At 41.0% G+C, this 27,597-nt stretch overlaps 1 protein-coding gene across 1 annotated transcript in view; it reads left to right on the top strand.

Moving 5' to 3' along the window:
- Window positions 1-23,417, top strand: part of wnt2 (wingless-type MMTV integration site family member 2) — a 29,728-nt gene extending 6,311 nt beyond the window's left edge. The window contains exons 2-5 of the mRNA XM_041215934.1: window positions 180-400; window positions 2,578-2,855; window positions 5,294-5,558; window positions 23,188-23,417. Coding sequence (XP_041071868.1) covers window positions 180-400; window positions 2,578-2,855; window positions 5,294-5,558; window positions 23,188-23,417 — 994 coding nt within the window. The remainder of the gene's footprint in view (window positions 1-179; window positions 401-2,577; window positions 2,856-5,293; window positions 5,559-23,187) is intronic.
- The last annotated feature ends 4,180 nt before the right edge of the window (window positions 23,418-27,597 follow it).

The following is a 27,597-nucleotide window of genomic DNA, read 5'->3' as shown; positions in this document are numbered from 1 at the left end:
GAAGGAGGAGGAGTGAGAAGGGGAAAGCAGGGAGGGCATGAGAAGTAGAGGGAGAGGGGGGGTTGGATCTGTGATTTAAAAGCTTAATATCATTATCAGCTGTAATGTGATAAAAGATTTCATTCTCCAGCAGTGTTGTATTTTGTACCTTGAATGATTATTTTTACCAATTCTGGCAGGTATATGGGTGCCCTTGGAACCCGGGTGATTTGTGACAACATCCCAGGCTTAGTGAGCAGACAGCGACAACTTTGTCACAAACATCCTGATACAATGCAGTCAATTGGAGATGGTGCCAAAGAGTGGATTGCAGAATGTCAGCATCAATTCCGCCATCACCGCTGGAACTGTAACACCCTGGACAGAGACCACACGCTCTTTGGTAGAGTCATGCTCAGAAGTAAGTAAAATATGGAATCTAAAGCCAAATTGTTTTCTGAGATTATCTTCACAACTATTATAGTCAGTTTATTCTATTTGGTGGTCTTTGTAGGCTGCACTTATATTTTATATGCTGGTTACAGGCATTACAATGGTAGCTGAGAAGTGTGACCAAGAGCTGGCAGGCCAAAATTATACTGCTGGCTGTGCATCTGCCCAGGTCACAGTAAGGTCAGCCACAAAGAAACTCTATGTTCACATACTTGGACAAATGAGTAGTATTCCATTCATTGGGTTGTCAATCTGTAATGTCAGGGGACTGTGGCTAATTGCATGTATTACTAAATATTAAATCTACAGTACAAGATCTTTTTTGCTCTGATTACAAAATGCAGACTTGCATTACATCCTAACTTATTTCCATGCTTTTGGTAAAGTTTTATTTGGATGTATAGCAATAAAAATAGACACTAAAATTCTGCCCTCTCCGAAGCAGTGAATTATGAATGTTTTCAATTGAGAAAGACAGACTCAAGTTATTTGAGAGAATTTGTGTTCTTACTTGAATAATAATGAAATACAAACATGCATGCTATTATTGTGTTTACTCTGTTTTAACAATTGTGTGATCTTTAAAATCTTCAGCTTTGATACCAAGTTTTTGTTTAATAAATGATTCCTTTTAGAGCAAGATCAACCTCAACTTCATTATATATAGAATAAACACAATTGTCAAACTGGGAATGATTTACAAGTGAGGAAGACTAACAGTTAACGTTTCGAGTCTGTATGACTCTTCAACAGTTCTATTGAAGAGTCATACAGACTCGAAACGTTAACTGTGTTCCTCTCCGCAGATGCTGCCAGACCTGCTGAGTTTTTCCAGGTATTTTTATTTTTGTTTTGGATTTCCAGCATCTGCAGTTTTTTGCTTTTATTTGAGGAAGACTAATAATGGGTTCAAACAGTCAAAATAATGAAAGAAGCTTGAGTGGTTTACAATCAGACGACTGTTCAATGTAATCTACACAATTTACTCAGCTTCCCATTGCTATCTAGAAATTAGGGCCTGCATTTCAGACTCTCCCATTGGCGGGTTTTTAGGCAGGGGGTGGGGGGCAGGGGCTGTGGCGCAAGTGTGAAACTGAAAGAATGGGATTCCCTCTTGGCTCCTGCCCACCGCGACATCACAGCGATTTTATGCTGGAGCGGGCAAGGCCAGACTTTGCACCAATTGAGGCCCATAGATGGCCATTTATTGGCCACTTAAGGGCTGTTTCCTCCCAGCCTCAATTTTTAGGCTGGCGGGAGGGTTTACATGCGTGGGAGAGACCCAAGAAAGAATGGGCTTAGATCTTGGGCAGAAAGGGGGGGAAAGGGTACATCCATCAGAAGCCCCTTCTGACAGCAGGGACCCCCCTCACTTTAAGGCCCAGTGGCCGCTGGAGATACCCCTCCCACAACCTCTCCCCTGATACCCCGATCGCCCCCTGGTGCCCCCCAGCTGTTTCCTACCCTCCCCACCCTGGGACCCCTTAAACTTGTCATGTCCTCTGGTCCCAGGACTTATGCTCAGGCATCTTCCTGAAGTTCCTCTTCAGTCCGCTGCCATTTTTGTCACTGCAGGGACTGGAGAGTTGCTGGCCAATCAGACTGCTGCCAGTTGACACTCATTGGAACTTGAAATGGCTGCAGGGCACTCGGAGTGTCCCCCGCTGGAAAGGAGACCAGCCATCCGAAAAATTCAGGCCTAGGTTCTTCTGTATCTTGATTTGGAGAGTATCTCTACTTTTAATGACCATCACATTAGTTTATGCCAAGACATCTGCCGTCATTTTTTGAATCCGTGGCTCCTTTTCTCATTATTTTTAAAGTATTTGTTTTTATTTTTGTGAAATCAATGCTAAACCGACAAAACTACGCTAGACATTTAAGTCCCTTTATTATTGTAATCTTGTTTGTTTCAGTATCACACTGCTGAACTGTATAAAACTATTCAGCTCAGGGAGAGTGGAATTCCCCTGCTTCTCCTGGAGCTCCCACCTTTGAAGTTAAAATTAGGTAATTAAAAAAATTAAACTTTAAGGGATACTGATGGTAAAGATTCCTGTGGAGGGGATGTTCACCTCTGTCTATGTGGACTTGCCTTGTGTCAGTAGGCATTTTAACCAATCATCTTGTGCTATCCTGGTACAGGTAGCAGAGAAGCCGCCTTTGTTTATGCCATCTCCTCTGCTGGGGTTGTGTTTGCCATAACAAGAGCCTGTAGTCAAGGAGAACTCAGCTCCTGTTCCTGCGACCCCCAAAAGAAAGGCACTTCCAAGGACAGCAAGGGAACCTTCGACTGGGGAGGATGCAGTGATAATATTGACTATGGTATTAGCTTTGCTAAAGCATTTGTGGATGCCAAGGAAAAGAAAGGAAAGGATGCCAGAGCACTGATGAACCTGCATAATAACCGAGCTGGTAGAAAGGTGTGTTCATTCTTACTCTTCAGATTTTTTAAAGCATGGATTTTGTACTTCTTACATATGTTTTGGCAATGGGAAGTTTTTTCATAAAGGAAAAAGTTTGCAAAACCCTTTTGACTTCATGTCAGAAAAGGTATACAGCCCATTGTTACAGTGTCACTACAGAGAAGTGGAATGAAGAGTTTTTAACATTTTGATGAATTGTTGTGCTTACCAATATTTTCCCTATTTCAGGCACCCAGAGTCAACATCAAGTATCTACATGTCAGGTTTAATTAACAAGGTTGCATTAAAAGTAAAGCTCTGTCTATTTTATTCCAACCATGTACCTTGACTAGTCTCTGCACCAGCTACACCGTGGCCGGTCAGGGTGAGATTGCTAATGATCGTCCATGCACCCCTCGGGATGTACATTAACTCATGTTAGTCACATTGACAGCAACTTATAGACATTTGTGCGAGGCAGAAAGACATATTTGCTGCAGTAATCACCATCATCGTCATCACGTGTGCTCTGCCTGAAAACAGATCCTTGGCTCACAGTAGTCTTTCCATGTCTCTCTATCCTGTGCCAGTCTTTCCTTTGCCAATAACTTCCTTCAATTTTCCATCCATCCAACATTAAAATTCTCTTCCTTCCTCTTTCTCCTGGAAATCTTCCCTGCATAACATCTCTTACAAGTTCATTTCCTCTTAAGATGTGCCCTGCCCAGTCTCTCTTGCCTTTTCCTAATTATGTTCAGCAAATTTCTTTGTTCGCTCAGTCTCACAGCACTTACGTTTTCTGTCCAACTGATCCTTTCCATTCTCTTCCAAACCCACATGTGGATTTGCTACAGTAAACGGCATCCAAATGACATTTCCATAAACTGAAAAAGATTGAAAGTTGGACCTCAATCCAATTACCCCAATTTGATTAAGGTCCAATTCATTTCCTTGCTGCAAGTGGTTTTGTATATTAACAGCACAAACAAAAAGGGGGGTAAACTAAAAACACTATGGGCAGGATTTTTAGATCGGTGGGCGCCCACGATTGGCAGGCCTGGGAATGGCCAGAGTACAGACCCCCCCCAACCGCAATCGGCCCCCAATTGCCATTTCATGCTGGCTGGCCATTTAACGGTCAGCCAGCGTGAAACGTGTGCTGAAAGACTCAGCACTGCTGGGGTGGGGGTGGGAGGAAAACAAGTGCTGAAGTGGCGCTGGCGCGGGTGAAGCGCAGATTGAAAGCTCTCTGAAGGCAGAGAGCTGCCTCAGGATGCTGAAGAGTTTAACTGCAATAAAAACAGATTTTAAAATCTGGAAAAAATGTCCATGCATCAGAATCAGTCACCTGAACATATACAAGATGAAAATTCTGCCCATACTTTTTTTAAAAATTTGATAACGGAAACCTCATCCCACCCATGGGTGAAGTTTCCTGAAAAATGCAAAGGCCGCCTGGCCTCTTCACCCCCCCCCACCAATCGTAACATTGGGCGGCAACAAAAAAATTTCCATTAATTGCTACTTTAATGGCCTTAATAGGCCTCTTAATTGTTGGCGGGCACGCCTCCGACTCTCGCGCAACGTCATAACACACTATTTCATGCTGGAGCAGGTCACCCACATGCCGAGTGAAAAACTCTGCCCTATAAATCTGAAGTGAAAGCATAAAATACTAGAAAGAAACCAGCATCTGAAAAGAGAAAAGTTGTTTTGGCTGTAGCCCCTTTGTCAGTTTTGATGAAGGGCCTAACACTGAAGAGTTAACAACTTTGATCTTTTCTGATGTTGATAGATCTGCTATGCACTTCAGATATTCCCTGGTTTGATAAAATATCAACTGCTTTGTTTCAAATCCACACAGTGTCAAAATCACACCAAATCTGAGGTGTCCAGCACAGAATTAGAGTGCTCTGAGCTCTTAGGATGGAGCATGTGACATTTTTAGGACGCTCGCCAAGTATAACAATCAATTAATTCTCCACCCATAGGTTAGAGAAGAGATCAGTTCCTTGTAATAAATTATCTTTCATTCTTGTGGGTAGGAATGTTGCTGACAACCCTGTGAACATCAGCACAGCAGCAGTAATGATTCTTGGTGGTAACCATCCTGTTTCTCATGCTCATTATTTCCAGGCTTCGAGTGAGAACACAGACAGAAAAAATATATATTACATTTTAAGTACTTTATAAAAAGTAAATAAAACTTTAATTCCAACACATGTATTCACAAACAATTGGATTAGAACACCACTGTGCCTATTGAGTTATGACAGGAATTAAATAGTAATAGTTCTCAGCAATTAAGGTATATACTATCTAATTTACAGTTAGGTCCATCTAGTACCAGTTAGTTACTTATTATGCCATGAGTATTGCTGCTGATGTCTCCAGTGAATTGATCCTCAGTGATATTGTTTTTGAGAACTGAAGACACTGTGTTATTTTCCTGGCAGGCTGTAAAGCGCTTCCTGAAGCTCGAATGTAAATGCCACGGAGTTAGCGGATCATGTACATTGCGAACTTGCTGGCTTGCCATGGCAGACTTTCAAAAAACTGGTAATTACCTGCGGAGAAAATACAATGGAGCTATCCAGGTGATCATGAACCAAGATGGGACTGGTTTTACTGTAGCAAACAAGAACTTTAAAAAGCCAACGAAAAATGACCTAGTGTATTTTGAGAATTCACCAGACTATTGTGTCATGGACAGAGAAGCAGGTAATCCCTCACTCCACTATTTGTTATATTTCACTGAATATAAACCCATTCTGGTTGCTGCAATCACAGTGTAATCCTACACTGGAGCTTTATATTGTATTTGTCCTGAAATTATAACATTACAATACATACCCTTCCTTAAATGTTTCCTATTAGTACCAGAATGTTTTTAAATAAGAAGCACTATAACTAAATGGTTTGTGAGTCAGTGACTTGCTTTCTCCCATGGGAGTTGGCTTTGAATCCAACTCAAATTGATGGGATAGTAAGGCTGTTAAAAAGAAATTTCAATCAAATTGACAATAGATAAAAGCTCCTGGTTTTTATGACTCCCAATGTAACATGAATTCATATTGCATAGCAGCTTTCGAGCACCATTGGAAAAGTTGCATTCATACATTAAGGAGGTTCTTCTGAGTTAGAAGCAATAAATGCAAAGTAAAGGGAACTTCACATTGCATTCAACCCAGAGAGCAGCGCAGTTATCAGAAAGTGCAAATAGTGAGAAACTGTTCGATTCTTTAGCACTAATATTCTTCTGTGAGTGAAGCATAAGAAAATATCACCATGCTCACTCCAGATTTGCTTTCTGGACTTAATTGACAAAACTGTCCATTTGACGTAGCAGATGGAATTTTTCTTTTTATTTGTTCATGAGATGTGGATATCACGGCTGGGCTTGCCCATCCCTAATTGCCCTTGAGAAGGTGGTGGTGAGCTGCCTTCTTGAACCACTGCTGTCCATGTGGTGTAGGTACACTCGCAGTGCTGTTAGGGAGGGAGTTCCAGAATTTTGGCCCAGCGACAGTGAAGGAACAGCAATATATTTCCAAGTCAGGATGGGGAGTGGCTTGGAGGGGAACTTCCAACTGGTGCAGTTCCCATGTGTCTGCTGCCCTTGCCCTTCTAGATGGTAGTGGTCATGGAGTTAGAAGATGCTGTCTCAGGAGGCTTGGTGAGTCCTGCAGTGCATCTTGTAGATGGTACACACTGCTGATACTGTGCATTGGTGGTGGAGGGAGTGAATGTTTGTGGAAGGGGTGCCAATCAAGTGGGCTGCTTTGTGCTGGATGTGTCAAGCTTCTTGAGTGTTGTTGGAGCTCCACTCATCCAGGCAAGTGGAGAGTTTTCCATCACACTCCTGACTTGTGCCTTATAGATGGTGGACAGGCTTTGGGGAGTCAGAATGGGAGTTACTCACCACAAAATTCCAAGCCTCTGACTGTAGCCACAGTATTTATATGGCTAGTCCAGTTCAGTTTCTGGATGTTGACAGTGGGGGATTTAGCAATGGTAATACTAATGAAAGTTAAGAGGTGATGGTTAGACTCTCTCTTGTTGCAGATGGTCATTGCCTAGCACTTGTTTGGCATGAATGTTACTTGCCACTTGTCAGCCCAAACATTGATATTGTCCAGGTCTTGCTGCATTTGGACATGGACTTCTTCAGATCTGAGGAGTTGTGAATGGTGCTGAACATTGTTCAATCACCAGCAAACATCCCCACTTCTGACCTTATGATGGAAGGAAGGCCATTGATGAAGCAGCTGAAGATGGTTGGGCCGAGGACATTACCCTGAGGAACTCCTGCAGTGATGTCCTGGAGCTGAGATGATTGACCTCCAACAAGAACAACTATCTTCCTTTGTGCTAGGTATGGCTCCAACCAGTGGAGAGTTTTCCCCCTGATTCCCATTGACCCCAATTTTGCTAGGGCTCCTTGATGCCACACTTGGTCACATGCTAGTTTGGTGTCAAGGGCAGTCACACTAATTTCATCTGTGGAGTGCAGCTCTTTTGTCCATGTTTGAACCAAGGCTGTAATGAGGTCAAGAACTGAGTGGCCCTGGTGGAACCCAAACTGAGCATTAGTGAGTAGGTTATTGCTAAGCGAGTGCTGCTTGATATCAATGTTGATGACCCCTTTCATTACTTTACTGATGATTGAAAGTGGACTGATGGAGCAGTGATTGGCCAGGTTGGATTTGTCCTGCTTTTCGTGTACAGGACATACCTGGCAAATTTTCCACGTGGCCGGGTAGATGTACTGGAACAACTTAGCTAGGGGAATGGCAAGTTCTGGAGCACAAGTCTTCAGCATTATTGCTGGAACATTGTCAGGGCCCATAGCCTTTGCAGTATCCAGCACCTTCAGCCATTTCTGGATATCACGTTGAGTGAATCAAATTTGCTGAAGACTGGCACCTGTGATGCTGGAGACCTCTGGAGGATATCAAGATGGATCATCCTCTTGGCACTCCTGGCTGAAGATTGTTGCAAATGCTTCAGCCTTATTTTGTGCACTGATGTGCTGGGCTCCCCCATCATTAAGGATGGGGCTATTTGTGGAGCGTCCATCTCCAGTGAGTTGTTTAATTGTCCACCACCATTCACGACTGGATGTGACAGGACTGCAAAGCTTGGACCTGATCTGTTGGTTGTGGAATCACCTAGCTCTGTCTATCACTTGCTGGTTATGCTGTTTGGTATGCAAGTAGCCCTGTGTTATAGCTTCACCAGGTCGATACCTCATTTTTAAGTATGTCTGGTGCTGCTCCTGGCATGTCCTCCTGCACTCTTCATTGAATCAGGGTTGACCCCACAGCTTGGTGGCAATGGTGGAATGGGAGATATGCCGGGCCATGAAGATACAGATTGTTGTTGAATACAACTTTGCTGCTGCTGGTGGCCCAGGATATCTCATGGTTGACCAGTCTTGAGTTGCTAGATCTGTTCGAAATCTATCCCATTTAGCACAGTGGTAGTGCCACAAAACATGATGAGGGTACCCTCAATGTGAAGATGCGACTTTGTCTCCACAGAGTGATCACTCCTACCGATACTGTCATGGACAGATGCATCTGTGGCAAGTAGATTGGTGAGGATGAGGTCAAGTATGTTTTTGCCTCTTGTTGGTTTCCTTGCCACTTGCCATCGACCCAGTCTAGCAGCTATGTCCTTTAGGGCTCAGCCAGCTTGATCTGTTGTGGTGTACCGAGCTACTCTTGGTGATGGACTTTGAAGCCCCCCACTCAGAGTACATTCTGCGCCTTTGCCACCCTCAGTGTTCAACATAGTGGACTATTGATTGATCAGCTGAGGGGAGGTGGGTGGGACATTGCGGTAGGTCATAATCAACTGGATGTTTCTTGCCCATGTTTGACCTGATGCCATGAGACTTCATGGGGTCCAGAATCGATGTTGAGGACTCCCATGCCAACTCCCTCCTGACTGTATACCACTGTGCTGCCTCTGCTGGGTCTGTCCTGCCAGTGGGACAGGACATTCCCAGGGATGGTGATGGTGGTGTCTGGGACATTAAGTGTGAGTATGACTATGTCGGGCTGTTAGTTGACTAGTGTATGAGACAGCTCTCCCAATTTTGGCACTAGCCCCCAGATGTTAGTAAGGAGGACTTTGCAGGGTCAACAAGACTGAGTTGGCCATTATCAATTCCGGTGCCTAGGTTGATGCCAGGTCGTCCATCTGGTTTCATTCCTTTTAGGCTTTTTAGCAGTTTGATACAACTGTGTGGCTTGTGAGGCCATTTCAGAAGGCAGTTAAGTGGATCTGGAGTCACATATTGGCCAAACAAGGTAAGGACAGCAAATTTCCTTCCCTAAAGGACATTAGTGAACCAGGTGGGTTTTTACAACTATCAACAATGGTTCCATGGTCACCATCAGACTTGAACTAAATTTTGCCATTTGCCATGGTGGGATTCAAACCTCGGTCCCCAGAGCATTACTCTGGGTCTCTGGATTATTAGTCTAGTGACAATACCACTACACCACTGCCTCTCACAAGTTGGTAGCAGTGCTGATTTTGCTTCAGTAAATGCCACTTTTGGCTTCCTTACAGAAGAAAAGCTAAGAAGTCAGTTTTCCTGATATTCATAGGAGAGAATTAAGTCAGGAGACAGACCTTATGTATTACACTCCATATATACATATATAACTTGGGTATCATTTAAGACTAGAAGTATTGAAACCTTTGAGTCTATTGTTATGAAAAGATATACTTCCATACTATTATGCCAAATGCAGTTTTAAGAGCATTTGAGATAGACAGGAGAGAGTTCCATTGAAAATGAAGATCAAATGATAACCCCACCCTGGTTCTTTCAATCTCAGCATATTTAATACATGTTTTACCATGATATCAGTTTGAATTCAGCAATCACACTATGCAGTAGTCAGTGTCAATTACAACCTTTCATGCGTTCACTAGTGAAAATTTTGTAGCGGACAAAATACGCAGTTGTTATAACTTGACCGGATGCAACAGGTTTCCCCAAGTGCATTGTATTACTCCATCCAAAATTCCATCTTTCCAATATTTTTAATTGCAGTGACTGCTGGAAAGAAAAAAATTAGATTGTACTTCAATAATGTTTTGTTTTGAGTAACTGTGGGTGGCAGTCTTTTGACAGTGGGAGCAGTATTTCTAATACTAGGTTACGTCTACATAACTCTTGGCAAAGATACAGTGTTCAATCGTCTCTGCAAATTTTACAGTCCTAAAGCAAACATTGGTGTACCCTGGAAATGTTTGCATAACATCTTGCAAATTCATGCTTTTGTTTTACTCACACTTTTTGTTGGCACACACTTGCTTTCTTTAAAGTCCATGTGGTAATCCATCAGAATATATTACAATCTCCTGTCGAGTTTGCCAGAATGCAACTGCAAGGTTACAAATGGCAGGAAAATATTACTTCATTAGAAAATTTTTCACACGTTTTTTTTTCATTTTCTGCAATGTTCTCTGTTGCCAAGGGTAGCTGACACTAAAATATACTTTGTGTTTTGCAGCGCCATAGGAACTGTAACTATTTAATGATACAGGTAACAGTTTGTACAAAAATTTTGGGACTTTTTAAGCAGTACATAATTTAATTAAAATATAGAAATGGGTGCAAAAATTATACCAATAAGATTAAAGGGCAATTTATGACATTCGTGAAGAATTGACATTCATGGTCTTCATGTTGAGTCTATTTTTGTGACATCTGTTAGCTTCATTACATACAAATAGCAGTAAATGTGTTGAAAATGAAGAATGTCTGTGGAATATTTCCACCACAACATCTGCTGATGATTTTCCTTTCCTTTATACCTTTCACTTGACCTGGCAGAACTGTAATGTGTCAAAGACAAATTTCACAGTCAGATCCGCTAGACACCAACCCACTGAACCATGAAATGCAAAGCACCGTCAAGAATTGGCAACAATGTATTATAGGTATAAAGTGAAAGGTTCTACTGGTATAGCACCAAAAACGACCTGTCTAGAAAACTGTAATTGCAAAATGGAACATCATAGGCTTAACCCTTTCCTAACCCAAAACTCCCATTAGTATTTGTGAAATTCAGTTAAAAATAATGGACTTAGAAATACATAGAAGATACAATATGAAACAATCCATTTGGCTCAGCTAATCTATGTCAGCATTTACCCTCCATCTAAGCAAATTGTTCTAATTAAATTGACCCACCAGTTCCCATATTCCATCCTTCAACTATCCAATCTAATGTTGACATAGTTTTGTTTCAAATACTAATAATGGAAATGAATTCTGCTGTCTCACAATTGACTGTGAAGAAGCTTCTCTTGTTTTCTATTCTAAATCTCTTGCATTTAATCTTAAATGTATGGCCCCTCACTATAGACCCCTCACTTGCTAGGACACAGTCTACTTCCATCTACTTGGTCCCATTCTTTCATAATTTTAAGAAGTTCTATCATATCTTTCCATAATCTAATGGCTGGCATATCCCAATGAAGAATTTTGGTCTATACCCAAACTCCTGCAATATAGAGTGTGCCATTTAGTATTGCATTAAGTTCACTTTAAGATTTTTTTAAAAAATCAGATTAAAACTTGTACTGAAAGTGAGAAATGTCAGTGTTGGGAAATTCAAATGTTATCAAATCTTTGCAATGTTAGCATTGAGCTTTGCAAATCAAGTATAGCATAGGTTATATACAGTTCAAAGATTTCTCCCTTCTGTCTTAAGAGTGAGAATGATTTTCCCAAGATTTTATTGCCAGTAATAGCTGGACACCATATTACCAACAATAATTTAGGATTTTATCTGATGAAAGAAGCACCAGAAATCATCTGATTTTTATCATTTCTGAACACTGATGGAAGAATGATTATAAATGTCTAACTGGTGCAGAGTATGGTCAGTAGTATCCTATTTACTTTAAGAATATGGTTAACTTCAGTACTGAACGTTTCAATGTCCCTAGTCTGTCTACTCTGTTCTCCCATGTCAGATTGTAACTAACTGCCACAAGAAAAGAGAGGGTAGGTAAGTGTAGACTCCTTCACTGGACAGATAACTCATTCCAGTAAGCAATACATTGTCCTACCACAGAATGTTCATTATGCTGCTTGCAGCTGGAAGCTGAAAAAATATCACTGGCAAACATTTGGACTTCTCATGACTTCTGAGCATGACAGTAGGTGGTTAAAGTGAGGCTCAACGAAGGTGTTCCAAGCAGTATACAAGATAGGAAGCCTCCTGTTCAGCCCACAGTAATTTATCAATGATTCTCCTTCATTACAAATATAATGCTAGGTAAAGCAACTTTCACTGTGCATTGATGCTTTAGATATTATATCATTGCAGTCAGATTCCAGAGTTAGAGTGAGAATCTCTGGGATATGATCCTTCCTCCATTTCCAAGTCAGATCAGGCTCTGACACCTATTCTGTACAAGTATAGCATAGATGCAAATCCAAAATCATTTCTGAACCTTAAATATGAATGAACTTAAATGTCAATTGCCAATGGCACTTGAACCTTATAATTTTCTGTATTTTATACAGAATGTATTTTAGTTCAAAATATCTTTATTTACTTTGTAAGAGTAGTGTCAGCCATGGCTCAGTTGGTAACTCTCTTGCCTGAGTCAGAAAATTGTGGGTTCAAGTACCATTCCAGGACTTGAGCATAAATATCAAGGCTGGTAATCCAGTGCAGTTTAACGGGAGTGCTGCACTGTTGGAGGTGCAATATTTTGCATGAGACCTTAAACTAAGGCCCCATCTGCCCTCTCAGGTGGACATAAAAGATCCCTGGGATTATATCGAAAAGGAGCAGTGGAGTTATCCCTGGTGTCGTAGCCAATAATTGTCTCTCAATTAACATCACAAAAAACAGATTATTTGATCATTGTTACATAGTTCTTTATAGGAGCTTGCTGCGTTTCCTACATTGCAATGGTGACTACACTTCAAGGGCAGATTTTTACAGTCTCTTGCTAGTGGGTTTGTAAGCAAGTGGGCCTGTAAAATTCCAAGGCTGGCCTTCCCACCACCTCCCACCCACCTGCCTGCCCACTCACCAATCCAACTGAGGCCATTAAGTGGTTAATTACTGGGTCACTTTTATCCAGGTTACAATTTTTCAGCCCGCAGGAAGAGGTGGAGGGTGAGAAGGGAAGCCCGGCAGATCATCTTGCTGGGACCTCATGTGGGAAAGGGGAGGGGTGCCTCAATCACTGGCCCCCTTTCCAGATCTGATGCCCCCTGCCAAGGTCTGCCCCCTGGATGATCCCTCCCCGCAGGGCCTTCACCTCACAATCCTCTTGTCCCCTCTCCCTACTACCCCTCGGTCTCCTCTTGCACCCTCACCGTGAGGCCCCATACCCACCTGGTCCTGTGGATCCTGGCACTTAGACAAGGAGTGTTAAATGGCTGCAGGTCACTGGTTACAGATGATTAGCGGGGATGTGTTTCCCACTGACTCTTCAGGTGGTAGTGCAGGAAACCCCAGCACCTGAAAAATCCTGCCCCAAAAGTACTTTATTAGTTGTAAAGCACTTGAGACTTTTGGTGGCCGTGAAAGGCGTAAGATAAAATCAAATTCTATCTTTTTTTTTCCTTTCTTCCATTTTTGCTCCTTTTTCTCATTTGCTGCAATCAGCAGGTCATCATAGTTTCAACACTGCTAACAGCTGGTAGGAACATGATTCAGGTTAGATAAATAAAAATGATGGTAAGTTTCCTATCTCCATTCCAACATTACACTTACATATGATGCTCTCCTTGATGATCCAATCAAAATATCATTGAAGTTTGCCTATGAGGAGAAGAGTAGCAGTCGCCCTGGAACTCAAACTTGAGCTACCATAAGTAACCTTTGCATCAGCTGAGCACCGTTTACACAGTATTAACTGAGCAACCTTTAAGGTGACTGAGCAAGGCTTGGCCTAAATAGCCAAGTGGTTATGGTAGTGGGTTTATAACCCCAAGATCAAGAGTTCAAATCTTACAATGGCAAACTATGAAACAATGTAACTTCATCTGAAACAGATGGAAATGGGTTTGTACTCAAAAGAGTTACATTGACTGAGCAACTTTTATACTGGTTGAGCAACCTTTACATTGAGCATTCTTTGTTGCATAATAATCATACACTTAGCAGAATGATAATGTGACAAATTCTAGATGGGCTTTATGTGCAAGTCACTTGTTGTTGAGGTGAGGTTTACGAAAATTAGTATTGTGGAATTATAAGCTTTCAGTTAATACGGTGAGTTAACTCAGTCACACCCATTGTTCAGCACTCTGATTTCTGCCATTCAGTCATTTATTGGGGAGATGGTGATGTAGCGGTAATGTTACTGCTCTGGTAAGCTAGAGGTCTAAGTTAATGCTTGTGGGAGCGTGCGTGCAAATCCCATCACAATAATTGGTGGAATTTAAAATTCTAAATTAATAAGCTTTTTTTAAAAGTTGTTATTTTTCGTAAATCTGGAATTGAAAGTTAATCTTGATAATGATGCCATAAATCTATCATCAATTGTTGGAAAACCCATCTGATTCACTGATGCCCTTTAGGGAAGAGAATCTGCCCTCCATATCTGGTCTGGCCTACGTGTGACTTGTGACCCACAGCAACATGGTTCAGTTTTAACTCCTCTGTGAAATGGCCTAGCAAGCTGCTGAAGTTGTACCAGATACCAGATGAACTGCAATGGTTCAAGAAAGCAGCTCGCCACCACCTTCTCAAGGGCAATTAGGAATGGGCAATAAATGCTGGCTTAGCCAGTGATGCCCACGTCCCATGAAAGAATAAAAGAGTAATTTAACTTATAAGTGTACAGGTGCATTGATTTGGGCCTACAACAATACCTATGTAAATCTGGTATCAAATTGGCAGTACGATATGGTGAAAATGTTGAGATGGGTGAATATGCCTTTCATTTCAGCATGCATTGTTTGTCAATAAATGTCAGGGAAAAGCATATTTTTTTATTCATTCATGGGATGTGGGTGCTGCTGGCTGGGCCAGCATTTATTGCCCATCCTTAGTTGCCCTTGAGAAGGTGGTGGTGAGCTGCCTTCTTGAACTACTGCAATCCATGTGGTGTAGGTACACCCTAGTGCTGTTAGGAAGGGAGTTCCAGGATTTTGACACAGCGACAGTGAAGGAATGTCAATATATTTCCAAGTCAGGATGGTGAGTGGCTTGGAGGGGAAATTCCAGGTGGTGGTGTTCCCATATATCTGCTGCCCTTGTCCTTCTAGATGGTAGTGGTCATAGGTTTTGGAAGGTGCTGTCTAAGGAGCCTTAATGAGTTGCTGCAGTGCATCATGTAGATGGTACACACTGTTGTTACTGTGCGTCGGTGGTGGAGGGAGTGAATGTTTACAGATGAGGTACCAATCAAGTGGGCTGCTTTGTCTTGGATTGTGTCAAGCTTCTTGAGTGTTGTTGGAGATGCATTCATCCAGGCAAGCAGAGAGTATTCCATCACACTCCTGACTTGTGCCTTGTAGATGGTGGGCAAGGCTTTGGGGAATCAGGAGGTGATTTACTCACTGAAAGATTCTGAGCCTCTGACCTGCTCTTTTAGCCATAGTATTTATATGGCTAGTCCAGTTCAATTTCTGGTCAATAGTAACCCCCAGGCTGTTGACAGCAGGGGATTCAGCGATGATAACGCGATTGAATGTCAAGGGGCGATGGTTATATTGTCTCTTGTTGGAGATGGTCGATGCCTGGCACCTGTATGGCATGAATATTACAGTGCGTCACTGCAGGAGTTCCTCAGGTTAGTGTCCTAGGCCCAACCGTCTTCAGCTGTTTCATCAATGACCTTCCTTTCATCATAAGGTCAGAAGTGGGGATGTTCACTGATTATTGCACAATGTTCAGCACCATTCGCGACTCCTCAGATACTGAAGCAGTTCATGTCCAAATGCAGCAAGACCTGGACAATATCCAGGTTTGGGCTGACAAGTGGCAAGTAACATTCGAGCCACACAGGTATTCCATCATACTCCTGACTTGTGCCTTGTAGATGGTGGACAAGCTTTGGGGAGTCAGATGGTGAATTACTCATTGCTGGATTCCTAGTCTCTGACTTGCTCTTGTAGCCACAGTATTTATATGGCTAGTCCAGTTCAGTTGCTCATCATTGGTAATCCCCAGGATGTTGATAGTGGGGGTTCAATGATGCCAAACGCAGCTAGCGTTCTTAATGGGGCTAACTCTTCTGTGTCCACAGAGCACGCTGACCAAATAATGAAACACAGGGCAGAATTTTTAGGTCGGTGTGGGCGTGCACCCGACCTGATCAGTCGCAAAATCAGGCAGGATGATGTCAGGCGAGCGTCTCAACGTCATCCTGCATGCTATTTTGGTCAGCGGGCATGATTCTGACTTTTGTGTGCATCCGCTGACAATTAAGAGGCCAATTAAGGGAATTTAAGTTGTAATAGTCTCCGATTTTCCACGATCTGAGCAACCTTACGGTTGGCGGACGGGCAAATCTGCTGGGCGGCCTTTGCATTTTTCAACAAACCTCATCCAAGGGCGGGTAAGGCTCCCATTACTAAATTTAAAAAATAAAAATGTATGGACATTATTTAACTCTTTTCTTCTCCGCCGATGCTGCCAGACCTGCTGAGTTTTTCCAGGTAATTCTGTTTTTGTTTTGGATTTCCAGCATCCGCAGTTTTTTTGTTTTTTTTTTCTTCTCCGCCGATGCTGCCAGACCTGCTGAGTTTTTCCAGGTAATTCTGTTTTTGTTTTTTATTATTTTCATCATGTTTATTTCAGGTGACCGATTGTGATGCATGCACATTTTTTTTCGGATTTTAAAAACTTTATTTTTTGGTTTTAAAGTCTTCAGCTCCCTAAGGCAGCTCTCTGCCTTCAGGGAGCTTTCACTGAGTGCTTGACCACACCCATGCTTACGTCAGCACCCACCATGCAACCCTGCCCCCACCTTGGTAGTGTTGAACATTTCAGCACGTGCTTCACACTGGCTGGCCATTAATTGGCACCCAGGCGCCAACCTAAAAATCCTGCCCATGGTTTTGTATTCTTTTTCAAAAAGACTGCACATGTAAGCATTTAGTAGACCTCAGAGACTACAACTGACTTTGATATTTAAGATTTATGAATGTAATGGTAATATTATCTACAGTGTATAGCCATTTAGAAACCAGTTACATTACACTACCAGTCCCTGGATGGTACCCACCAATAGCAACATTATACCGCTGGCCCCCCAAGTTGTGCTCTGACTAAAGAGAACACTATTCAGTAATTTTATTGTTAAGGCAGAACAATAGGCCTGTTGACTCTCCATTAGCACCAAATCTTTTTTAAAAAAAAACATATAATGGGTTAAAGTGCTAAACCATCCAAGTTGTAAGATCGCAGGTTCAACTTTTGGTTAGTGCTGAGGGAGCTAATTTCAAACAGGGCTACAGTTGAAGCACCTCGTGTCATGTACTGTGCGATAAGATCACCAAACTGATTCTCCACTTTTACCTCAATGCATATCTGAAACTTATGTAACTGCCATTTTAGACGTGAATAATTTTATCTATAAAATTGACTTTGTTGATTTTTTTTAAACACCCTTTTCCTGGCCTTTTTCTCATCTTTTATGGTTCTGAATTCCAATGGAGTGTCTATCATTGGTCAGGTTTGTGCACATTCCTGTATTCATGGTGAGTGAGAAGATGACTGCCTTTTCCACCAGTGTCCAAGATCCCATTTCCTGCATTTTTTATTGATCCTTTTATTCCACGAATATCCGAAAAAGACCCCACAGTACATTTATAGAGTTCACACAGCTGTTCATTTATTTTGGAATCTGAGAATAATTCTGTGGTCTGAAGGCACAAATGATGATTAACTGTCTAATGATGATAGCACAGTTGCTAATTCTGTGACATGTTATGACAGCATAAACACAGATACTGCAGCCACTCAGGCACCACATTTTCTCAACTATTGCCAACACACTCATTATTGGCAGATTTATGAAGGAATAAATTTTTGAGGCTGTTTATATCAAAGGCTTTAATCAAAATTATAAGAGTTGTATTCCATATTTCCATTCTGTAATTTAATCAAAATATTCCACTTTTTAAAGCTGCAGTTTAATACTCTGTTTCACGGCAGCATTATTTCAAATTCAACCCTAACTGCTTCAGAATTCAGTTCCCAGAGAGGGTTCCCTGTCTTATCCATAAAACTTGAACATTTACCTCTAGTATGGATTGGTGAGACCTCTTTGGGCAGCCAGTGTTCTCACAGGTCTCAAGGTTCCACAGTCTACAGCTTCCTTAGTTTATTTACTCTAGACTTGAGCATTTATAGTTTTTTTTTTGTTTTGCTTGGTCGAAACTTGAGTTATTGCGTTTTGGTAGTGTGGCTATTTTTTTAGTGCCCTTCTGTCTCCCAGTGCAGGAAAGCCACAACGAGCCTTGGTGCCACAATGCTTGTTTTCATTTGCTAACTGTTAAAAAGATGCTGCATCTGTTCAGAACAGACAAGAACCAACCAAGAATACCATACATTACATTGGGATATTTGTGAAAGGAACAGGAAATCAGAACTCTAATAATGCTTTGTTCAGCCACCCAAGGCCATTTTGTACTACATCCAGCTTGAAACCAATCCTTCTTTGCTTGCATTCCAGAGACAACTTCCATCAAATTCCTCTACTCAGAAGATCTATAGGTTCTTAATCAATGGTTTCTGGCTTCCATACTATGATGACTTATAATCCAGGTTGATCATTTAAGGGTACCTACGTGGACACCCAATCTCTGCTTCTACCAATGATATGTGCTTTCATATATGAATCCCAACAGGCATTTTGCTTCTGGTGGTGCTAAGTCATTTTGTTGATGGGGGCTTGCAAGATAATTAAAAATCTGTTTAAAATGTTGCATTTTTATAGTAGAAAGAACAGCTTTTCTGAAAAATTAGTAATATGGACATTGATGATAATAATCTATCTCTAAGCTAGGGTTCTGGCCAAAATAAACAGTGGAATCAGCAATGTAACTCTTTTCTAAAACCAGTTTTTAATTTCATTGTTCTCTTACACATTCCACCTTCATTTGTTGACTTATTTTCAATTGCTACTTGCAAGCACTATAAGCCTCAAGTAAGGGGAATCTGATTTTCTGTGCTTAGAGCACCATGCATTTGAAAATTGTTTGTATCACTCATTTATGCCTCCAGTGTGGTCAAAAAAAAGCACCAAGTGCCACCATGACTAGATTACATTGAGCTGGTATGGATTAGAAGCACAATGCTTTTCAAAAGCTCCACTTTCATGGATCATTTCTCTGCTGACTGACGGCACATCACATTAGATTAACACACGACAGCATCCAGAAATGCTGTCCATATGAATAAAGCTGGAGTTCACCATCTGCTCTCACAGTGGCCTCTGTAAACTTTAAGATATTAGCAGGCTTATCAAAAAAGGTTAGGTGATGAAAAGAAACATATAGAGCTACTAAATAGATATTAAAAGGAAGATTGTAGAAATGTTTCAGCGCAATCATTGGCGATACTGACATAATGATGGGTTAAAAAGTCAGTCCAAACAAAGGAGTTTACAATCAAATTTTAACATGAAGGTTCCAACTAAATGTATTTGAACCGTCTTTTTCCAGTTCCCAGTGGATATAAGTCAATAAATCAACACTGCCCTTGTAATTGAAACTTAACATCTAAAACATTAAACAACATTTCAAAATTTGAAAATGAACCCCCTGTCAGAGATATTACATGATAATGTCCATTGTCCCTTTATAAGATAATCTTTGTTAATTTGTCAGAATGTCATAGTTGTGAATTGTGGACTTGTGAAATGAAAGTAGTAATGTAAGCTTATTTGTTCCGTTGTAATATTAGCACTACCTGCTTGAGTCTCTGCCATTAGGAAATGCAGACCCAAGCATAGGAACATAGGAAAAAGGCGCAGGAGTAGACCATTTGGCCCCTCGAGCCTGATCTGCCATTCAATTAGATCATGACTGAACCTCTGCCTTAACTCCATTTTCCTGCACTATCCCCATATCCCTTGATATCTTTAATATCTAAAAATCTATTGTCTCTGTCTTGAATATACTCAATGACTAAGCCTCCACAGCCTTCTGGGGTAGAGAATTCCAAAGACTGAACACCCCCTGAGTGAAGAAATTCCTCCACATCTCAGTTCTAAATGGCCTACATCTTATTCTGAAGTTGTGTACCCTGGCTCTAGACCCCACCCCCTCCCCCACCCCTACCTCCAGCCAGGGGAAACATCCTTCCTGTCACTACCCTATTGAGTCCTGTGAGAATTCTGTATGCTTCAATGAGATCGCCTCTCATTCTTCTAAATTCTAGAGAATACAGGCCCAGTCTCCTCAATCTCTCCTCATAGGACAATCCCACTATCCCAGGGATCAGTCTGGTGATTCTTCCTTGCACTGCCTCTATGACTTGTATATTCTTCCCTAAGCAAGGAGACAAAAATTATGCACAATACTCCTAGTGTGGTCTCACCAAGGCTCTACGTGATTGCAGCAAGACTTCTTTATGCGAATACTCTTGTATTAAAGGCCAACATTTTATTTACCTTCCTAATTGCTTGTTGCACCTGCATGTTAGCTTTCAAGGACTTACAAACAAGGACACCCAGGTCCCTTTGGACATCAACTCTTCCCAATCTCTCACCATTTAGGAAGTACTCTGCATTTCTGTTTTTTCTATCAAAGTGGATAACTTCACATTTTTCTACATTAAACTCCATCTGCCATGTTCTTACTCACTCACTTAGCCTGTCTAAACCCCCTTGAAGCCGCTTTGCAGCCTCCTCAGCCTACATTCCCACCTAGTTTTGTGTCATTAGCAAACTTGGAAATATTACATTTTGCCCCCGACTTCCAAACCATTGATAAAGATTGTGAATAGCTGGGGCCCAAGCTTCGCTCTTTGCGGTATCCCTCTAGTCACAGCCTGCCATCCTGAGAATGACCCCTTTATTCCTAGTCTGTGTTTTCTGTTGGATCACCTTTCCTGCTGGGTTTTTGTGCCTCAAAGGAATGTATATTTGTTGTAAACCATGTATTAATTCTTCAAACACTAGCCATTGCCTGTCTAAGGTAATGTAGTTTTAATGTAGTTTCCCAATCTATCATAGCCAACTTGCCCCCTCATTCTTTTGAGGTTTCCTTTGATAAGGTTTAAGACTCTAGTTTTGGATTGAACTATATCACTTTCAAACTTAATGTAAAATTCTATCATATTATGGTCATTCTTCCCTAGAGGCTCCTTTACAGTGAGATTATTAATTAGCCCTTTCTCATTGCATAATACTAGATCTAAAATTGCATGCTGTCTAGTTGGTTCCTCAGCATGCTATTCTAGAAAACCATCTCGTATACATTCCAGAAATTCATCCTTCACAGGATTAGTGCTAGTTAGGTTTACTCAGTCTATATGTTGTTTGAGGTCCCCCATAATTACTTTAGTACCCTTGTTACATGCACTTCAAATTTCCTGATTTATGTCACGCTCTACATTACTACTATTATTCGGTGGCCTATAAACAACTCCTCCAATGTTTGCTGTCCTTTGCTGTTTCTTAGCTCCACCCAAGCTGATTCTACATCTTGATCAGATTCCGATCTAAGATCCTCTCTCACTAATGTATTAATCTCATCCTTCATTAACAGCATTGCCCACCCCCTTTTCCTTCTTGCCTATCCTTCCTAAATGTCAAAGACCCTTGAACATTCAGTTCCCAACCGTGGTCACCCTGGAGCCATGTCTCCATATTGGCAATTAGTCCATACCTGCTTATTTCCATTTGTGTTGTCAATTTATCTATCTTGTTGCGAATGCTGTGTGCATTCAACTGAGTGCCTTTGATTCTATCTTTCTATCATTTTTGCAACCTCTAGCCTTAACCGATGGTGCATTCTTAAGTTTGTATGTTCTGTTCCTTCCTGACAGTAAGATACTGGGAGTGAAATTGATCTATGCAAGCAGTGCGAAATGGGCTCGCAGCTAATTTTTCACCGTGTCTGATCATCTTTTCACTGAAGGTCACAGAATGACAGTTCAACTTCTTTTTGGTACCTTGATTCCTAGTTCTACTTTCATTTTTACATGGCTTGAAATTAAAAATCTTTTCCAAGTTAATGAAAAATAAGAAGTGGCATGGTGAAAACTTGACTGCCAATTCACTGTGAGCCCATTTTGCACTGCTGGTGTAGACCAATTTTACACCCAACCCATTCTCTTGAACAAGAAATACAAGACTATAATTGCTTGGCAATTCTGCTGATTTATGAGTGAAGTTACAAATATTTAATATTGTTCTTGGTTTCTAAATGTATGTAATAAATTAGTGTGAGTTCTTATCATAATGTAGTTGGAATTTTAAACTAGTTAATAAGGTTTTTCCAGTTTGTGGCAAAGGTATGGCCATACAATCCTGGGATTGTGGCTTAACTTTCAGCCTGTCTTGCATTTGTGAATCTCAGCCCAAGAACATAAGGAAACTCCAATCCAAGCAGGAGGAGCTGCAACTCCTGATCATTATCCAGTGACCACTGCTGGAAAGCACATGTGATTTGGCCACTGGGTGAGGAAAAAATGGGACTCAGCTGTGATGTTTTTAATGGTTAATGAGCTTATTGTGACCCACTATCTAGGTTCCTAAGTGAAGAATAACCAGATGAATGAGGTTCCAGAGGGCTCTGATGAACACAGATGTACAGCCCAGCAAAAGGCAATGGCTTCAGGGGAAGAGGGAAACAATTAAGAGAGAAAAATATATACGTACTCAAGAAAATGTTGAAGCAGATCCTAAGCTGTCCTCTGAGCTTCCCTTGACCACTGTTTTAAACTAAGACAAAGCCTTTACTTTCCTAGACAATCAAAATCATGCACTCTTTTCCATCAGAGAATATACCTTTTTACTTTATAACAGATCAGTAAATGTTCAGTTTTTAAAATGGATCACCTGCCAACTTTAACATTACAATGTAAAGTGGAGATAAATTGCCTCATTAATCATTCACAGTCAAACAGAATGACAGGCCACAGTTTGATATCTTTGTGTGCTATCATATATCAGACAGCTGCATGCTAATCAGATACTGAAAACTGGACTGAGAAACAGTAGAAATATAATCTTTATCATGGTTCATATAGCACAGCATTTTTAAACACACTGCAGGTTCTTCATGTGTGAGAACTTATTCTTCAGTGTTAAAGGGAAATTGTTGTGTCAACTATCAGTTACTTGTTTTCAGCATTGTAAAGAACTGTGATATTTATTTCTTATTTGCCAGGTTCTTTAGGTACGGCAGGCAGAGTGTGTAACAGGACCTCTCGAGGAATGGATGGATGCGAAGTGATGTGTTGTGGACGGGGCTATGACACATCCCGTGTCATGCGAGTGACGAAATGTGAATGTAAATTTCACTGGTGTTGTGTGGTCCGCTGTAAGGAATGCCATGAAATGACAGATGTGCACACGTGCAAAGCTCCTAAGAATGCTGATTGGCTAGATCAGACATGAATGGCAAGGGGATGCTCGGACATTGACCATGGGACAGACAACCCTCTTACCTGTTTTCTCATTATTGACTAAGCAAAATTGTCTCCAATTTTCATTCTATCCTCTGAATTTATAGCAGTGTCTACTTTTATTAGTATCCTAAATTATTTATATACTGAAGGTTGATGTTATTTTCAGTACAAACAGGGTACTTGTTTGGAAATTATTGGACCAGGGCTATTATGAAACAAATTTCCTTACTGGAAATGCAGAATATTGTTCTTGGTAACTGATATACACTCACCCTTAACCATTAAGTTTTGATAAATTATAGTCAATGTGTAAAGTTAGGGTGTGAGGTCAAAAGATTTTGAAAACAGCAAACTGCTCAAACTTCAGAAATTATAAATGGAAAATTCTTGAGATCAAAAAAGTGCTGAATTTTATTTTATTTTGATGGTATCTCAATGCAGGTAAATGTTGGACATCATCCGTAACATATTATGGTCCTATTTTAGAATGGTCAGTTTGTCTTTGTTCTCTAACATTATCTGCTTTCCATAAACCTGTCCTGAAAGAAACATATTCCCCAACCATTCACTCAACTGATGAAATCACTGTTTTTACTTTTGTCAATGTTTTTGTATCAGCTTAGGAAGATCTCAGGTAACTAAATAATTCTACATATCCTGCAGCAGCTTCTTTGCAGTCCTATATATCTTACAGCAGCCTCTTCACAGTCCCAGATATCTTGCAGCAGCCTCTTCGTACTCCCAGATACCTTGCAGAATCCTCTTCATAGTCCTGCAGTTCCAACAGCACTCAAGAAGCTTGATACCACCCATCAAAGCAGCCGTTGATTAGCACCGTATCCGCCACTGTCAACATTCCCTTCACCACAAATGCACAGTGACAGCAGTGTGTACCATCTACAAGATGCACTGCAGCAACTCACCAAGGTTCCTTCAACAGTACCTTCCAAACCCGTGACTTCTACCACCATAAAAGACAAGGGCAGCGGATGCATGGGAACGCCACCCCTGCAAGTTTCCCCCCAAGCCCCACACACCTGACTTGGAAATATATTGCTGTTCCTTCACTGTCGCTGGGTCAAAATCCTGGAACTCCCTTCCTAACAGCACTGTGGGTGTACCTACACCACATGGACTGCAGCGGTTCAAGAAAGCAGCTCACCACCACCTTCTCAAGGGCAATTAGGGGTGGCAATAAATGCTGGCCCAGCCAGCGAAGCCCACATCCCTTGAATGAATAAAATAAAATATGCTGCAGCAAGATCTTCACAGCCCTAGATATCCTGCAGCAGCCTCTTCACGATCTTATATATTCTGCAGCAGCCTCTTCATAGGTGGCTTGGTGACTCCTTTATTTTAAATGTTCTATTGCCATATAGTGTTTGGTCAGATTCTAGTTATACTTCTTTCATACCTGTGGTAACTCACAACTCATTGCATTGTTCATGGATTTCAGTCAGGTTTTTTTCAGTGTGCTGCAATCTTGGTGTTCATTCTATATTGTGCGTCAGGTAGATACGGTTTTTATGTTAAAGTTCCAATCATTAAGTCTCCCAGTAGCTCATGGGATAAATATACTAATGGCACTGAATGCAGGATACAGTCTAATCTGTTAAATTCTGCCAGGGCAATGGTGGGGACAATTCATTATCCTCAATGCTCTTGCACTAAGGAGGGGTAAAATCATCAAGGTCTCCTGTTCCTGATTGCTATCCAGTGATTAATGCTGAAAAAGGATGGCTGACATTTTGTCTGGATGGCAGTGGCTGCGATAACAAGGTGGACAGCTGGGGGCAACACTGCTACAGCCATTACTGGCAGCCCCATCATGCAGCTAATGAGCTGCCATCGGAGCTCCTATCCCTCTAAGGGTGGTATGGAGTGGCGAATAGATCCAGCCTCGAAGAGCTGCTGGCCAGTTGGAAGGCTGGTAAGCTCTTCAGTCCCAGCAATACCACTGGGTGCAGTGGCTACAGCTGGGACTGCACCCAGCCAGCAGAAGCAACATAGATGTCACCCACGGAATAAGGTAAGAGCGGTTAGAGTTGCTGTGGCCAGTCAGGCATGTCCCTGTGAGTGACAGGGTGTGGTGGTTGGTGAGGAGAGGAGGAATGTTTTCACAGAGGTGCTTATTGTGGTCGCAGAGTGCCCAATTAGGAGGGCAGCCTTCACCCTGAGCCCACAGGGTTCACCAAACAGTCTCCCCACATGCCAGAGGGCCCATAGGAGGAGGCCCTTAACTGGTCACTTAAATTGCTCAATTGGCTCCTGCGGGGGATGGGCTATCTGCTACCTTGTCTGCTGTTGGCAAAATGCCATGGCAAAGGGAAGGTGACGAGAATGCCAATCCCTACACTTCCACCTGACTTTTCAGTACCCCCACAGCTCCTATCCCATTTTTTTCAGACACCATAAAATATCAGCCCTGTGTGCACAGACATGAGATGTGGGTCCTTCCTGAGCAGCCAAATAGCTCACAGCCATTCACCGTCTCAGCCTGTACAGAAAAAAAGGCCATTGTTTCAGGAACTAGGGACCTACCACTGCCCATGGAAGCATATTTCAACTTCAATAATTGTCAGCAGAAAAGGGAGAAGATATTTTAATTGTGGTCACTGCACAAACCCAAGTTTGTGAAGTAATGGAATGAACTTGGTTGACAATTAAAACAGTGCTGCCCTAGGGTTCTGCTTGTAACCGTGACATTGAGAGTTTAGGAAATTTGAATCTGTTTATTTATCGACAAGCACAGGCAAGTGAATGGCAGCTTTAGCAATAAGGCCACCTTGAATAAAGCAAAGGAAATTATCTGACATTAATGTGCCCTCAATATTAGCACTGTAGGAGCTCTCCAATGGGTAACATATATTTAATATATATGAATGTAAAACCCACAAACATACTCAGGAAATCACTAAATTATGCAGTTTTTCATAATGTCCAAATTTGATATTGTGAATTAGGAGTTCTATTTGGAAGAAGAATTATCTTTGAAGAATAAAAAGACTCTTTTGCATTTGAGTTTTAAAAAAGTAATTTCAAAAACTACTATAAATGAAAAAGTTCTTTATAATTTTGTTGTCTTTACAATGCAGTTGAGGGCATGGCTAATAGGTGTAGTAACTTACATTTTCTCAGGTACCAGTTGAGTCCCAACACAGTGAAATCAAATTGATGGGCTTTGTTGAAGCGATATACTAAAGCTTTATTTCTTCGCTTATCTGATATTGATATCAAATGATATTTTGTAATTGTAGTGATAATTTTGCTTTATATAGCATGTTTTATTAATCTCTGTTGCTGAACAAGTAAATCTATAACATTTCAGAAATGTGTACTTTAAGTTGAAAAATATCCATAAAAATAAAGCACAAAATTACTTTGTTAAATTTGTTTTGAAATCATTAGATTATTAATATTACAATAAGCCAACACTGTATTTATTTGAAATACATTAACTACTGTCCATATTGTATTATTTAAGAATACTTTTGCCATTTTCAGTCATCTCTTGCTGTGGTAAATATGAAGTCAAGTTTTCAACTATAGAAATATTACCACAGGACATTAAAACTCCTAAATAAAATTGTAATGGTTAGCAAGAAGGATCAAAATTATTGTGATAAATCCATTTTAGGAAGATTTTAAGTTTCCTGTTGGATTATGATTGACTGTGACTCTGCAGAAACTGCCATAAATGATTATATTTGTTGGATTTTGTGTATTTTACTATTATATGGTTATGAGGAAAAACATCAAATCACAACTTTTTAATATTCCTGAGGATCTACCAAAAATGAAATTTTGAACCTCATTTAATGCAATGAAACATTTGTTTAAAGATGAATCTGTTTTCAATTAGGAGACTTGACTGTCACATTGTGATTCATCCTTGCCCCACTACACAAATAATTATCATTCATTTTGAAGACTATCTTTTCTAAGTATACTTAGTCAAATATCCATGTTGGGACCAGCATCATAGGAGAGAGTAGACAGGAGGCCCTGTTTAGAGAATACCAGGAAGTAGGAGCTTAATTAAAGGATTGAACTTCAAGGTTTATAATCCCTGGATTATTACCCTAACCACATGTAAATTGATGTAAAGATAAACAGATTAGAGAAATTAACACATGGTTGAAGGAGTGGTGTGGAAAAAGTGCTTCCAT

Source organism: Carcharodon carcharias, chromosome 21 (genome assembly GCF_017639515.1).
Source record: "Carcharodon carcharias isolate sCarCar2 chromosome 21, sCarCar2.pri, whole genome shotgun sequence".
Taxonomy (NCBI): domain Eukaryota; kingdom Metazoa; phylum Chordata; class Chondrichthyes; order Lamniformes; family Lamnidae; genus Carcharodon; species Carcharodon carcharias.
The sequence above is the reverse complement of the archived record's forward strand: the minus strand, read 5'-3'. Positions and strand labels throughout refer to the sequence as shown.